The sequence below is a fragment of the Camelina sativa genome, chromosome 16, assembly GCF_030686135.1.
Source record: "Camelina sativa cultivar CO46 ecotype springtype chromosome 16, ASM3068613v1".
NCBI lineage: Eukaryota > Viridiplantae > Streptophyta > Magnoliopsida > Brassicales > Brassicaceae > Camelina > Camelina sativa.
The window spans coordinates 9,130,632-9,142,201 of record NC_141895.1 but is presented as its reverse complement, the minus strand read 5'-3'; the positions used below and the strand labels follow the sequence as shown (position 1 = coordinate 9,142,201).

Genomic DNA, 11,570 nt, shown 5'->3' with positions numbered 1-11,570 from the left:
AGTGTGTTAAAAATCGTCACTATCGCTACTTTATACAATTCCCTTACGTCTGAAAGACTGAAATTTTCCGTTTAGAGCCACATGATTAAAAAGCAGATGTGTGTCTTAATCCTCCAATGTCTTGTCCCAACCTGTTTTTGTTGGGTTGGGAAGGGACAAATGTGTGACATTGATGGTCTTCTTCAGTGGTCTCAATCGCACTTTAACCTATCAAAAAATTCTGTAATGGAACTCGCATCAGTATTCTGAATACTGTATTCACTTTTCGCACTTTTTCTAGATTTCCTTTCTTCTTCACCTTCTCTCTCTTTCGCCTTACAAGCTTCTCAGAAACTGGATTTATGCTGCTTAAAACTTACCAGACCTATCTTATATCGCCTACGAGCCACAAAGAGACTGGTGTCTTAACATCACATGGGTGCCTAAGAGTATGTACACCAATCGTGGCAAATCTATACACCCTACGGAATGCGCAACCTGAGATGTGTACTGGCTGGGCTAAACAGAATACCGCCACACCGCCTGGTTGTTCTAGTCATCAGAGTTAAGATAAGGAAAATCCTGCCCTATGTAGAATTTTGCTTGACTTTTGCAGAACGCAGATATATGAGCTAATCGAAGTGGTGGTGATGATGAATTTGATTGTTATCATAATAGTTAAGAAGTCTTACCTAAGGAATGTAGACAGTACCAGTAAGGAGCTGAATTGATGAATATGCTGCTTGAGTCATCACAAAATCGTTCATAATGCATGAAGTTTGTCAGTTAGGCCAATTTGGCTGCGTCCATGCCAGAGGATTCACGCACTAACTAGTTTGGTTATGATAATAAATGGATCGTCACTCATTTACCAGATACCTTTTCAACAGCATTCAATATGCTTATATCATATGCAGGTGGTCTGTGATCATCCATCCAAAAGCCTTTGCCAAAGTTGATTTCATTTTTTATTCTTCCAGCATAGACATACTCAGTTAGCCCGACCAAAATTTTATACAAAATGTAACAATAATGACATTACTTGATTATAACTGAGGAGACTACAACTCTTTGCCTCAGCTACTTCGGACTATGCGCTCTACTTCTCAAGTCTTGGATGTGGAACATCAGCTGCCAAGTAAAGAAATGAAAGTTGGGAACATTCAAACAACATCTAAAGCTCCAGGAGAAAAGTAAACTAAACAGCGTAGCAGAATATCTAATGCACTACCTTTGTACCCACGTACAAGCTAAAGAACACTCCGCCCAGAACAGGTACTCCTGTGATATCGAATGAATGAACATTATTAAATTGCAGCGTCTGAGAAAGAACTTTAAATCAAGACTGATGACCGTTGTGTTTATATATACCTTCTCTCTTAAGAAAGCTGGAGACCAACCAGTTTATACCTGATGGTCCAATGACATAGCCAGCAAGATTTGCAATCTGCGATTGAGGGACTCAATCTTATTTGTCAGCATGAAGGCGACTACAAGAATGGGACATAAGAATATTCCGCATAAGCTATTTACCATGAGGCATGTGATTGTGACGGCACCAGACAACGCCTTAAGTTCACGTAGGAGGAATTCTCCTAAAGCACTCTCAACCTGCAACAGTAATTCTCATGTTACTACCATTACTACGGACACGAAACCAAATTAAAAAGGAAAAGGAGGTTCTATTTGTCATTGGGGTATATGATAACTAGACGGGTCCAAAACATATCATATGCTAGTCAGACGCATTGCCTAGTCTCTACCATCACAATAATGTGCGATAATATTATATCACATTCATTCTTCAAATGTTGGCATGGTAAAGACTTGGAACTTATAGACAGACTAAAACAACCATTGTTTAACTGACCTTGTATGCATTGGATGCTGATTTCAGTAACATTTCTGGCATGAAGAATAAACATGTTAACCATGCCCATGAAAGAAGCTTCCTGGTTGCAAATAAAACAGTCAACCATATGAGAAGTTGGATCAAATAATTCATACAACGCAAAGGAATCATATGAAGGCAATAGATTACCATTCCAAATCGTGCCACATGGCAACAAATGTAAATACAACCCACACATTCAGAAACTTTCTTCGTGATCCACCTAGAGGAATATACATATACCTAAAGGAAGATGTTAACTTACTATTATACGAGCTGGCATTAAAAGAAGCATGCCAGGTTTAGTGTTAAACATTCTTACCTGATAAGCCACCTATTAAATGAAGCATGCCAGGTTTTCCAAAACGATTCCAGGCTGTAGCAATTGTTAATGCAATTTGGCATGTTCTCTACAGTTTCAATGTCATTCACCTAAAAGAAAATGTTTACAATATTACATTCAGAACTGCATACTAATTTTTCATCCGGCCATATTTCTCCGAATTTCTAGCTTTGTAGCCATGATCGCAGCAACAATTTGAAAATTGCTTGCTATTGAAATTTCATAGACCAGAATGTCATCAGTACAAAGGAATAAGTTAACTACCATAGAATTGCTAGAATTTTATTCCATTAAACGATCATAGAATAATAAAACGATCTCAAGACTTTGAAGGGGCATACCAGAGACCAAAAGCGGAAATATCTCCATAAAAGAAGGAACTTAAGCCACATGAAGTTTAACACCTGCAGCAGTACAAATAGCACTACAGATCAGTTTCAGGTATTCTCGTTCTCTACAATAAAAAAAGTCAAAGCACACGACTAAAATTTCCAAGAGCCTCTTACTCCATATCCGACAATAAATATTTCCACAGGAGATAGTTCTCTCCACAGACCACTGTCACAAACACAACGAAGTTAGCATTTTGTATAATTAAAAGATTTGAAAAACAGAACGATGAAGTGTAATTATTATCCTAGTCTGAAAGAGTTTCACCTGATCACAAAGGCATTGTAATAAAATAAGTGTGTCATAAGTTCAATCAGCAAGAAGCTGAATAACCAACGCACTCCATACCGAGCAACATCTTTGAATGAATGAGTATTCTGTGGCATATCTAGCTGTAAAAATATAGGTTTGTAGTGAGAGATCATGAAGACGACCCACTATGAAAAAACGGTGTTGATTCTTTGTGAACTCTTTTCTACAGTAAATGGAAGTTTATACAAGAGAACCAGAGTTCGGATTCTAAAAACAAACAAAGACATGAAAGGAATACAAAAGTGAAGGCATGGCAAGAACCACAGACCTGAGAAGCAAATGCATTAAAGCTTATGATTGGCCCCGCAAGGTACAAGGGTGCATACACCAAATAACAAAGGTATAGAGAAAAGCTGCAGCTGTCACTTGCAAGACCTCTCTCCTAATAGGTTATACAATGTTAGAGATGAGTTATGCAAGAGAAAGAGATTAATTATAGAAGTTAAACAGTGGTGTCATGCAGTCAACCTGTCGAAGTACGTAGCATGTCTTCCCCAACTTACATAAGGAACAGCGTGTTACATGTTTCTGCAATAACAAAATAACAAACTAAGAGATGGCTACACCATATGCTGTTAACCATTGATCAAGGGAAACAGTATAAATACACAAGATGTAAAACTTAGAAAAATTAACAAGCAGCTACGAATATCAGCAGCTCTTTTCTATATGTGTCAGGAGAACATACGGACATGATTTTGTGGGTGATATTTTATTTCTCGAAGAGAATGCAAAATTACCACGAACACCTATTCCAAAACTACTACGAGAAGGAAGAAAATAAATATCAAGAAAGGCAACACACCTCCTCATCAAAATGAGAGTCCAGTTGGCCCCAGTGATAATCGTATCCAAAACTTATCATGCGCAGAACAACTGCGACAAAATTATAAGTGGGCAACATACTGCAATCAGACTTTGTTTTTCTAGATAGAGAGCAAAAATGTAATCAAGGGTAACTAGATACCAAAGTTGAAGCATATATGCCATCTAAATGTGCCCCTAAAGTTGTCCAGGAATTCAAACTGTTGCCTTGGACAAAGAGAGGAACAATCAAAGAGTTAGACTTCACAGCAACCATACAATAACTCCAACTGTACATGTCAAATATGAGATGTACATTACTCACCCGAAAATGGAGAACGAATATCCTTCATAAATGCGATTGCAGAAGAGAAAAAATATATTGAATGTCCAAAGCATGTAAGGAAAGTATTTTGTCCGTGCAAAAACCTGCATTAATGTATATCAACTGAACTGAGAAGTAGACATTATGAGTATATGCCACAAGAATCGAAGATATGCTCTACCCTTCATTAACATACTCTTACGATCGAAACTACCAATATACCAAGATTACTATAGGGAGATATATTGAAAGGAAAACATACCTTAGCAAGAAGGAAATTGGCTGTTGCAATCGAGAGAATGTAAATGACGCTGGAAGTGAATGCGGAAACAACTCAGCTTAGATTCAGAAAACTAAAGAAACAATGTGATGCTAGGAAGCAAACAACAAAGATATGGAAATCAGCACTTACCAAGCTCCATGTAAGTAAATCAAGTATATGAACGACAATGAAAGCCACAAGATGGCCATTCCTTTAGCTTTCAATTGGAAAAAAGACCTAACCCCATTTGCAATCACAGTGAATCCCGCGAAAACAAAGCTTAGAATCGGCAAATTCCCACGAAAATTTCTCCATTGAGCATCAGAAACATCCTACAGCCAAAAACACAGATAATGAACTTCAAAGCAATAAGAATAATTTGGAAAAACAAAAAAAAATGATAATTTAAGGAATCACACATTACATTACGTCGATTAGGAATGAGCCAGCCAGGAGCTAAGCCATAGAGCTTGAAGTAATGATCTAAAAATTCAAAACTCTTATCAACCAAAATCACAATCACATGACCCAGATTTTAGAAATTTACAAATAAAAAAATTGGAGTTACCGTGAGAGAGACGAAGCGATCTCCATACGACATAAGCATAGAAGGCAATAGCGTATAAGAGTAGAAGAACAAGCTCTCTCTGTTTCCATTTTGCGTTTCGACTATTGTGAGTGTTCATGGCTTCTCTGTAATTGAATCAAACCCCAGAAATGAAGCTCTCAAAAATTTGTTTTTAACCGACAAGAGAAGCGAGCACTGAAGCGCCGGTGAAGCTCCAATCGGAAACAGAAACGTAGTTGGGTTCTTCCGGTGGGTTCATAAAACGAGATCTAAACGAAGAAGACGACTGATTCTCTCCACGTGCGTTTTAGGTTTTTTTTTGTTTGTATGTTATTTGGTTTCTTAATGTTTAGCCACATAGGCCCAAACCCAATTATGTTTAGTCATCAAAGCCCAATTATTTTTTTTCTTAAAATCAAATTAATTTTACTTTTCAAAAAAATGTTTAATCACATAATTGTATAATAATATATTTTGTTAGGTTACAAGAATAAAGCTTAATAATATAATACATAATTTTACAAGGCTACTACTAAGAATGATTCCAAGTATAACACATATAATATTTTTTGGTTGTCTCAAAATTGAAGCTATTTCAACAAATGAACTAAAAGTTATTCTTGTTTTTTTTTTTTCAGGCTTGGTTTGGTTTTGAATTACAATTAATCCTAGTTTTGTTTTTTCTTCCAAATAGATGTTGGTCCTTTCAATGGTCTTTATGAGCTTCAAGCAGTTTTTGTACACTTTGAAAATTGATATCAATAATTTAAAAATAATAATAAATTCATAAAAGAAATGTGTAATTTTTGAGTCAATGATTTACTTTTAGTAACCAACTAAGATTAGAAATTGATTGCAAAGTATTTTGATGGACAACTACCTTTATTTAACCATTATTTAACCAACTGTTGAATGTTTTGAATAAAGGGTATAAATTAACTCATATAAAAAAAAGTCTCAACCCAATGTTTCATCAACCATATAAAGAACGCTCTATGTGTGGACGTATATGAACTATTTTCAAATTTTTTTTATTTATGTATAATGTTAAATCAAAGTTAAAATAAAAGTTCTAAAACGCTAAGAACATTTTTGATGTCTGTTTAGACTACTTCCATGACTAAGTAATAAATATTTTTTTTATTATGTTTACTAGAAAAAGCGATAATTAAATTATGTGAATACAACCAAGATTTTTCATGAAATCAACAATAATTTATTTATGAAAATTGTTTTCTACTTGAAATTCAAATATGTTATCGAAACAATAAGGCCAAATGGTGGATTTCGGACAAAGATCCTTGTAAGTTCGAATATATGATATCTGTTTTTCTTTAAATCAACCAAAATACATGAGCTTAGATGATTGCATCCTCAATTTAGAGATTTTCAAACGATGTGTAGGTGTAATATATTCACTATGCTTAATTATTTATAAACCTATTGTTATTATAATTTTTGACAGTAATTTATTAACTTATTTATATAATATTTTGTTAAAGATTATGTGTAGATTTGCATACCATTCAGTCGAGATGTTAAAATGACTTGATGTTATATTTTTTATTGCTAATGAATACTCTTTCACTCCTAATGAATGATGTTCTCTGTAATTTTGTTATATTTTTAATTTAGTGTAGTTTGAATATTTTCATTTATCAACTCAAACCGATTTGTAATTTCTTTGATTATAAAATCTAAACCCTAACTTTCATTGTTAATCCAAACTGCCATATAATTTCGTTTAATCGTAAAATTTAACTTTGTTTATAAATCTAAACTGGCATAGAACCTAATAAATCGAAAATCAATAAGATATTAGTATTATTTTTAAATTCAATTGATATTTAAAATGCACTAAATTTATTGTAAAGTCTACATATTTTGTTTTTTTTACTTTCTTCTGATTTTATGATTTTAATTTTAATATTTTTTTTTAATATAGCATTACTTGTCATCTTTTCAATGGTTTAGCAAGGAGGAGGTGAACAAAGAGCGAATCCAAGTTTTTTTTTAACACTTATATTTAAACACAAAATAATTAAAATATTTTTGTTTTCCAAATAAAATTAAAATGAACGCCACGTCATTTAAATTAATTGCTAACTTAAATAATAAAGAGAAAATCAAAATGTTAGTTTTCTTATGAAGTCGTGAGTATATAAACTAGAAAGTGCAGTATTTACTTTTTACTAGGGTGGGCATTAGCAAACCGAACCAACCGAACTCAATTATACACTCCAACCATTCGGTTATGTTTATTCTCAACCCAAATAGTTCAGTTCGGTTCGGTTTTATAATCCAATGTGTTTCTTAAATTAATTAATAATATTATGAAAATTATAAATATGTGATCTTACCTATTACCACTTGCATTTGGTTTCTATTTTACTTTATTTTAAATTTGCTAATAAAATTAACTAAATTTAAATATATATTTAATTACATTTAATATTAGGTATTAATTTTATTTTTTTAGCTTTTCTAATTTATTTGATTAATTAACTATTATAATTATTTTGTTACATTATTTGTTTTTTAAACCGAATTAAAGCCGAACCAAACCAAACCAAACATAAACCGATCTGAACACAAACCAAACCAAACTAACTTCGGTTGAGTTTGGTTAGAGTTTTACCAAAACCGAATAAACCAAACCGAACCCAACCCAAACTTAAACCGAAATGCCCACCCCTACTTTTTACATATTAAATCACACAATTAGTACTTCCGTATTAATTTGATGTAAAATCGGTATAAATTCAAAGGCAGTTTGTTGTCCTAATTCTCTCCCACCTCTCTCCTCTCTAAAAACACAAAACAGCGCCGCTCTTCGACCAACGTCTGGTGGCTTTATAGGTCCGGCGTTGTGCCTTCTTTGTCATTTTATTTGTGTTTTTTTCTTGTGTATCTCTATCTCTGGCCATCGATCGGTTTCTTTTGCTGTTTCGGAAGAGTCTCGCCTCTCCTTTGAAGATCCAGATCTGGTCTTTGTGATGCTCGGTGGTTGTATGTTCAAGGGCTTTCTTCTTATGGGGAGGTGTGGTTGATTCTCTTACTGGTAATCGATGTCAATTTCATCAAGTTAAGCGTGTCTGGTATATCCCATGTTTGCTTGATGGTGGCTTTAATATTTTAGCGGGTTTGTGTGGTGTGACCATGGTTTCATATTTAGGGTTGTTTGTTTTATGTGAGGCTTAAATTGATGGATATGGCTTTGTTGTTGGGTTTGAAATTGGATCTTTGCTCTACCTCTCCTTCAAGTCCTCTTACTGGTTGTGGTTGTGTGTTTGCTCTAGATTCGTTCTTGGTGTGAGCCATTTGGAGGGATTTTGTTGTTGAGTCACGTACTAGCCTCTCTTTAAGTTCTTTGGAATCTTTCGAGTCAGGTTTTAGTGGAAGCAGTAGAATCGGTCTTTAGTTCTTCTCTTGCAAGAACATCACCAGTTTTATGTCTGTAGGTGGCTGAAACTGTGGTAGACGAGTATCCGCGTGTAAGAACAGCTGATCTTGCGTGGTTTGTCTCTGGTCGATATCAAAGTTTTTTCTTTGACTCTAGGGTTTCATGCTCTCTCCGTCTGGCTGGTGAGGTGCTATGGGAGTTGTATTTGTGTCTTTGGTCGCGTTGGTATCTTGATTTCCTCCCTATCGCTTTGCTTCTGGTTTGGCTTCGGTGTGAGGTCTATCCGACTTTATTGGTGCTCCCGACGTTTAGTGGTTCTATAAGAAATTTTTGTGAGAGTCTCTCGTGCCATTGTTCAATTATTAGGCTTAGGTTTTAGTTTCCCATGAGTTTGCTTTTTAGATTTGTGTTTGTTCTTAATATGTATACTCGTTTCTTGAGGTTTGTTTCCCTCTTGTAGGCTAAAATTGCGGGGACATTCAGTAGTTTGTCGTCTAATGACCACGAGAACATCAAGTTGTCCATCACCTCTTGTAATTTTAACTTTCTTGTGTTCAATAATAAAATTCACACGACCAAAAAAAAAAGTACTTCAGAATTTAAACGTTTAAATAAAATAAAATAAAAATAATTCTTAAAAGGTTTTTTCAGTTTGTTTATTTTTGTGGTCGGTCAAATGTCACATTGACCGAAGAGCTGTGGCGTGCATTTTTTAGTGGACACGAGGTAGTAATTAGGAATTGAATAATCGACCCATGTGTTGGAGTTGGACATTCAATAATATTATTCACCTTCACTCTTCTTTGTACCATTTTATCCTCAAATGCTTAAACCTTTGAAACGAGAATTCAAATCGATATTAAACTAAGCTACGAAATTGCTTTGTTGGTTCATTGATTGTATGATAACAAAAATTCCTTAGAATCATCTAAGCCTCCAAATCATAGTTAACTAGACTATTATAATCCATCAAAATCCTTATAACCATAAAAAAAAAAAAAAAAAAAAGATTAAAACATCAGCTGATTTAGATAACAGTAGCTGAAGATTATCAAATGACTACTTCCTTCTATTCTTTGGCTCTCAATTAACACCAAATAATCAAACTTGATAAAACCTCCAAGAGAGAAGAAATCTTTGGTTAAGTATGTAAATCAAAAGTGAAAAATGGTTAGGAAAACCAGAAACTGATGGGATGATTAAAGCCAAATCAATCTCTGTGACGACTCTGCAAAGAATCCTCCAAATCAAGATCAACACCAACACGATTCCGAATCGATGCGTTTGCGTGGCACGAAGAAGAAGAGCAAGACGTTACCTTCCACTTGTTCTCAAGTTCCTTAAACCTCTCAACATCAAACTTATGACTCTTGAGCAACTTCCTCTGCCTAGAAAGAAACAGCCTTTTCATGAAATCTTGATACGTTGGGTCTCTTGAAGTCATCAAGAAGTAAGCGTAACCCACAATAATCCCAGTAGCTGTAGTGAAAAAAGTGATTGGTTCCATCACATCCCAAGAAAACTCCCAAAAAGTTAGCCTAATGAATATTCCAATCTGGACCACAGAGTAACCAAGACCACACCAAAGAATCTTCCTCACTTGTTGATGAGCCAACACATCAATCTCTTCTTTCATACTTCTCATCTTATCAAACTCATCTCTAATCGAACCAGCATCTGGATTCAAACCTAAAGGTAATGCCTTTTTAATCAAATCCACCACCTACAAACAAATCCACAAAAACAGATTCAACAACGAAACATCAAGAGACTAAACAAAAAGAAAAGGTCTTTTTTTTTCCTTTCACGAACCTTATCAGGATGAAGATAGACTTTATCACGAAAAATCAAAATCACACCAGCATCATCAAGAACACGAGCAAAAGCATGAGCTTCATCAAGAGATCTAGCGATACCTAAACCTTGAGAAGCTTCAATGAGTGTACTGTAAGTAACCATCTCTTTATCACCCATACCAATAAGCTTCTTCTTCATATCTTCAACATTCACTAATCTCATTAGCTTCTTAGCTTCAGAAACAGTCATATCCACCTTTTTCTCATCATCTTCCTTAGATTCAACGTTGAGACACCTATACCCACCAAGCAAAGTCCTAACCGGAGAAGCTTTACTCACGGTTGAGGACATAGCCGTACATCTCACTAAACCCACCACCGACCACATCGTTTTTGATCAAAAAAATCGAATTTTTAAAGTGACCCACTAAATTTGTTTCTAATATGAAACCAGATCTGGTGTTTTGTGAAAATCAAAAAGGTGGGTTTTTTGAAGATAGTGGTGAAGAAGGGTTAAGAGGAAGAAACCAAAACAAAAGGTGTGAGATTCGATTCTGACGCACTGATTTTAAAAAATGGTAATGTAATAGAGAAAAAGGAGGAGGAAGAAGCTTAAAGTTGCTAACTTTCAGGAATCAGAAAAGTTGGGTAGCCATTGTTGACAATTTAAGAGCCATGGCTTTTCGAAATCCCTAATTCTTATTTTTCTTCGTTTATTTTTGGTTCTCCTTAAATACAAAATAAAGGAGAGAGTCGAGTCAGAGAGAGGTTTGAGAGGAGAGGGGCACTTAGGGCAGGCCGGCCTGGGGAAGAAGAAAATTTCAGAAAATGTAAATAAAGGATTTGGTTCGGTTTAGCTTAACCGGATAAATTGGTTGGTTTTTGACTTTTTTACTCAAATCTTAGAGTTTGGTTTTTGCCTTTTTGAAGGTTGATTCCTCTTTGGTTTTTGCCTTTTTGAAGGTTGATTCCTCTTTGGTTTGTCGTACATAAGTGAATAGAGAAATGTAAAATTTCTTATATTCTCTTAAACACCGAAGTAAAATTGATCTAGTTTGGTTTTAGGCTTTTAGCTAAACTGGAGAAATTGTTTTGTTTTTGACTTTTTTTTTTATTAATTCAAATTTGGAGCTTGGGTTTTTGCCTTTTTGAGGATTCATTCCTCTTTGTATTTTATGTTTGTCGTACAAAAGAGAATAGAGAGAAGAAAAATTTCTCAAATTCTCTTAATACAACAAAGTAAAATTGATTTGGTTCGGTTTTAGCTAAACCGAAAAAGACAAGTCAAAATTGAACTTGGTTTTTGACTTTTTAATGATAGTCAAAAATTTCAAAATAGACGCGTATAAAGTGGTAAGTCTATTAGGATAAACCCGAGAAAGCGATGCAAGAACTTGTTCGAATTAAGAAAGAGAAGCAATGAGAATTGTCGAATTTTGGAATCTGATTTGGATCATTAGTAATGGTCATTGCCGACATAAAATTGTGAGGGTGAGA

General features: G+C 34.7%; 2 protein-coding genes and 1 long non-coding RNA gene across 6 annotated transcripts; 1 reads left to right on the top strand and 2 right to left on the bottom strand.

Moving 5' to 3' along the window:
* Nucleotides 1-924: 924 nt before the first annotated feature.
* LOC104759017 (membrane-bound O-acyltransferase gup1) lies at nt 925-5,189 on the bottom strand. 4 transcript variants are annotated; one of them, XM_010481992.3, is made up of 19 exons: nt 4,875-5,189; nt 4,731-4,789; nt 4,457-4,638; nt 4,307-4,355; nt 4,045-4,148; nt 3,883-3,947; nt 3,721-3,791; nt 3,384-3,443; nt 3,184-3,297; nt 2,871-2,995; nt 2,720-2,771; nt 2,555-2,617; nt 2,193-2,302; nt 2,021-2,113; nt 1,850-1,931; nt 1,513-1,590; nt 1,351-1,426; nt 1,211-1,260; nt 925-1,110 (listed from the first exon to the last, which is right to left on the bottom strand). In XM_010481992.3, the coding sequence occupies exons 1-19, from the start codon at nt 4,990-4,992 to the stop codon at nt 1,060-1,062; spliced, it is 1,602 nt and encodes a 533-aa protein (XP_010480294.2). In that variant the 5' UTR covers nt 4,993-5,189; the 3' UTR covers nt 925-1,059. The 4 variants fall into 4 exon arrangements, with proteins under 4 accessions (XP_010480294.2, XP_087349222.1, XP_087349221.1 ...); XM_087493096.1 differs by having other exon boundaries at nt 3,883-3,940; nt 4,875-5,183; XM_087493095.1 differs by lacking the exon at nt 4,731-4,789 and having other exon boundaries at nt 4,875-5,149.
* Nucleotides 5,190-9,147: 3,958 nt separating this feature from the next.
* Nucleotides 9,148-10,878, bottom strand: LOC104759018 (calcium uniporter protein 2, mitochondrial). The gene is made up of 2 exons (XM_010481995.2): nt 10,090-10,878; nt 9,148-10,000 (listed from the first exon to the last, which is right to left on the bottom strand). Exons 1-2 carry the CDS (start codon nt 10,459-10,461, stop codon nt 9,488-9,490), a joined length of 885 nt encoding a protein of 294 aa, XP_010480297.2. The 5' UTR covers nt 10,462-10,878; the 3' UTR covers nt 9,148-9,487.
* On the top strand, nt 10,095-11,218 carry LOC147925334 (uncharacterized). The gene is made up of 2 exons (XR_015583514.1): nt 10,095-10,224; nt 10,528-11,218. It is a non-coding gene; the product is annotated as an uncharacterized LOC147925334 (long non-coding RNA).
* The last annotated feature ends 352 nt before the right edge of the window (nt 11,219-11,570 follow it).

Excerpts from the sequence above, each read along its gene's own strand:
- LOC104759017 (XM_010481992.3), bottom strand. The coding sequence starts at position 4,992 with ATGAACACTCACAATAGTCGAAACGCAAAATGGAAACAGAGAGAGCTT. Across the intron at positions 3,444-3,720 it reads ACTCTCATTTTGATGAGGAG|AAACATGTAACACGCTGTTC; the intron begins GTGTGTTGCCTT and ends TTGTTATTGCAG. Across the intron at positions 1,111-1,210 it reads GCTTGTACGTGGGTACAAAG|CTGATGTTCCACATCCAAGA; the intron begins GTAGTGCATTAG and ends TTTACTTGGCAG.
- LOC104759018 (XM_010481995.2), bottom strand. The coding sequence starts at position 10,461 with ATGTGGTCGGTGGTGGGTTTAGTGAGATGTACGGCTATGTCCTCAACC. Across the intron at positions 10,001-10,089 it reads TCTATCTTCATCCTGATAAG|GTGGTGGATTTGATTAAAAA; the intron begins GTTCGTGAAAGG and ends ATTTGTTTGTAG.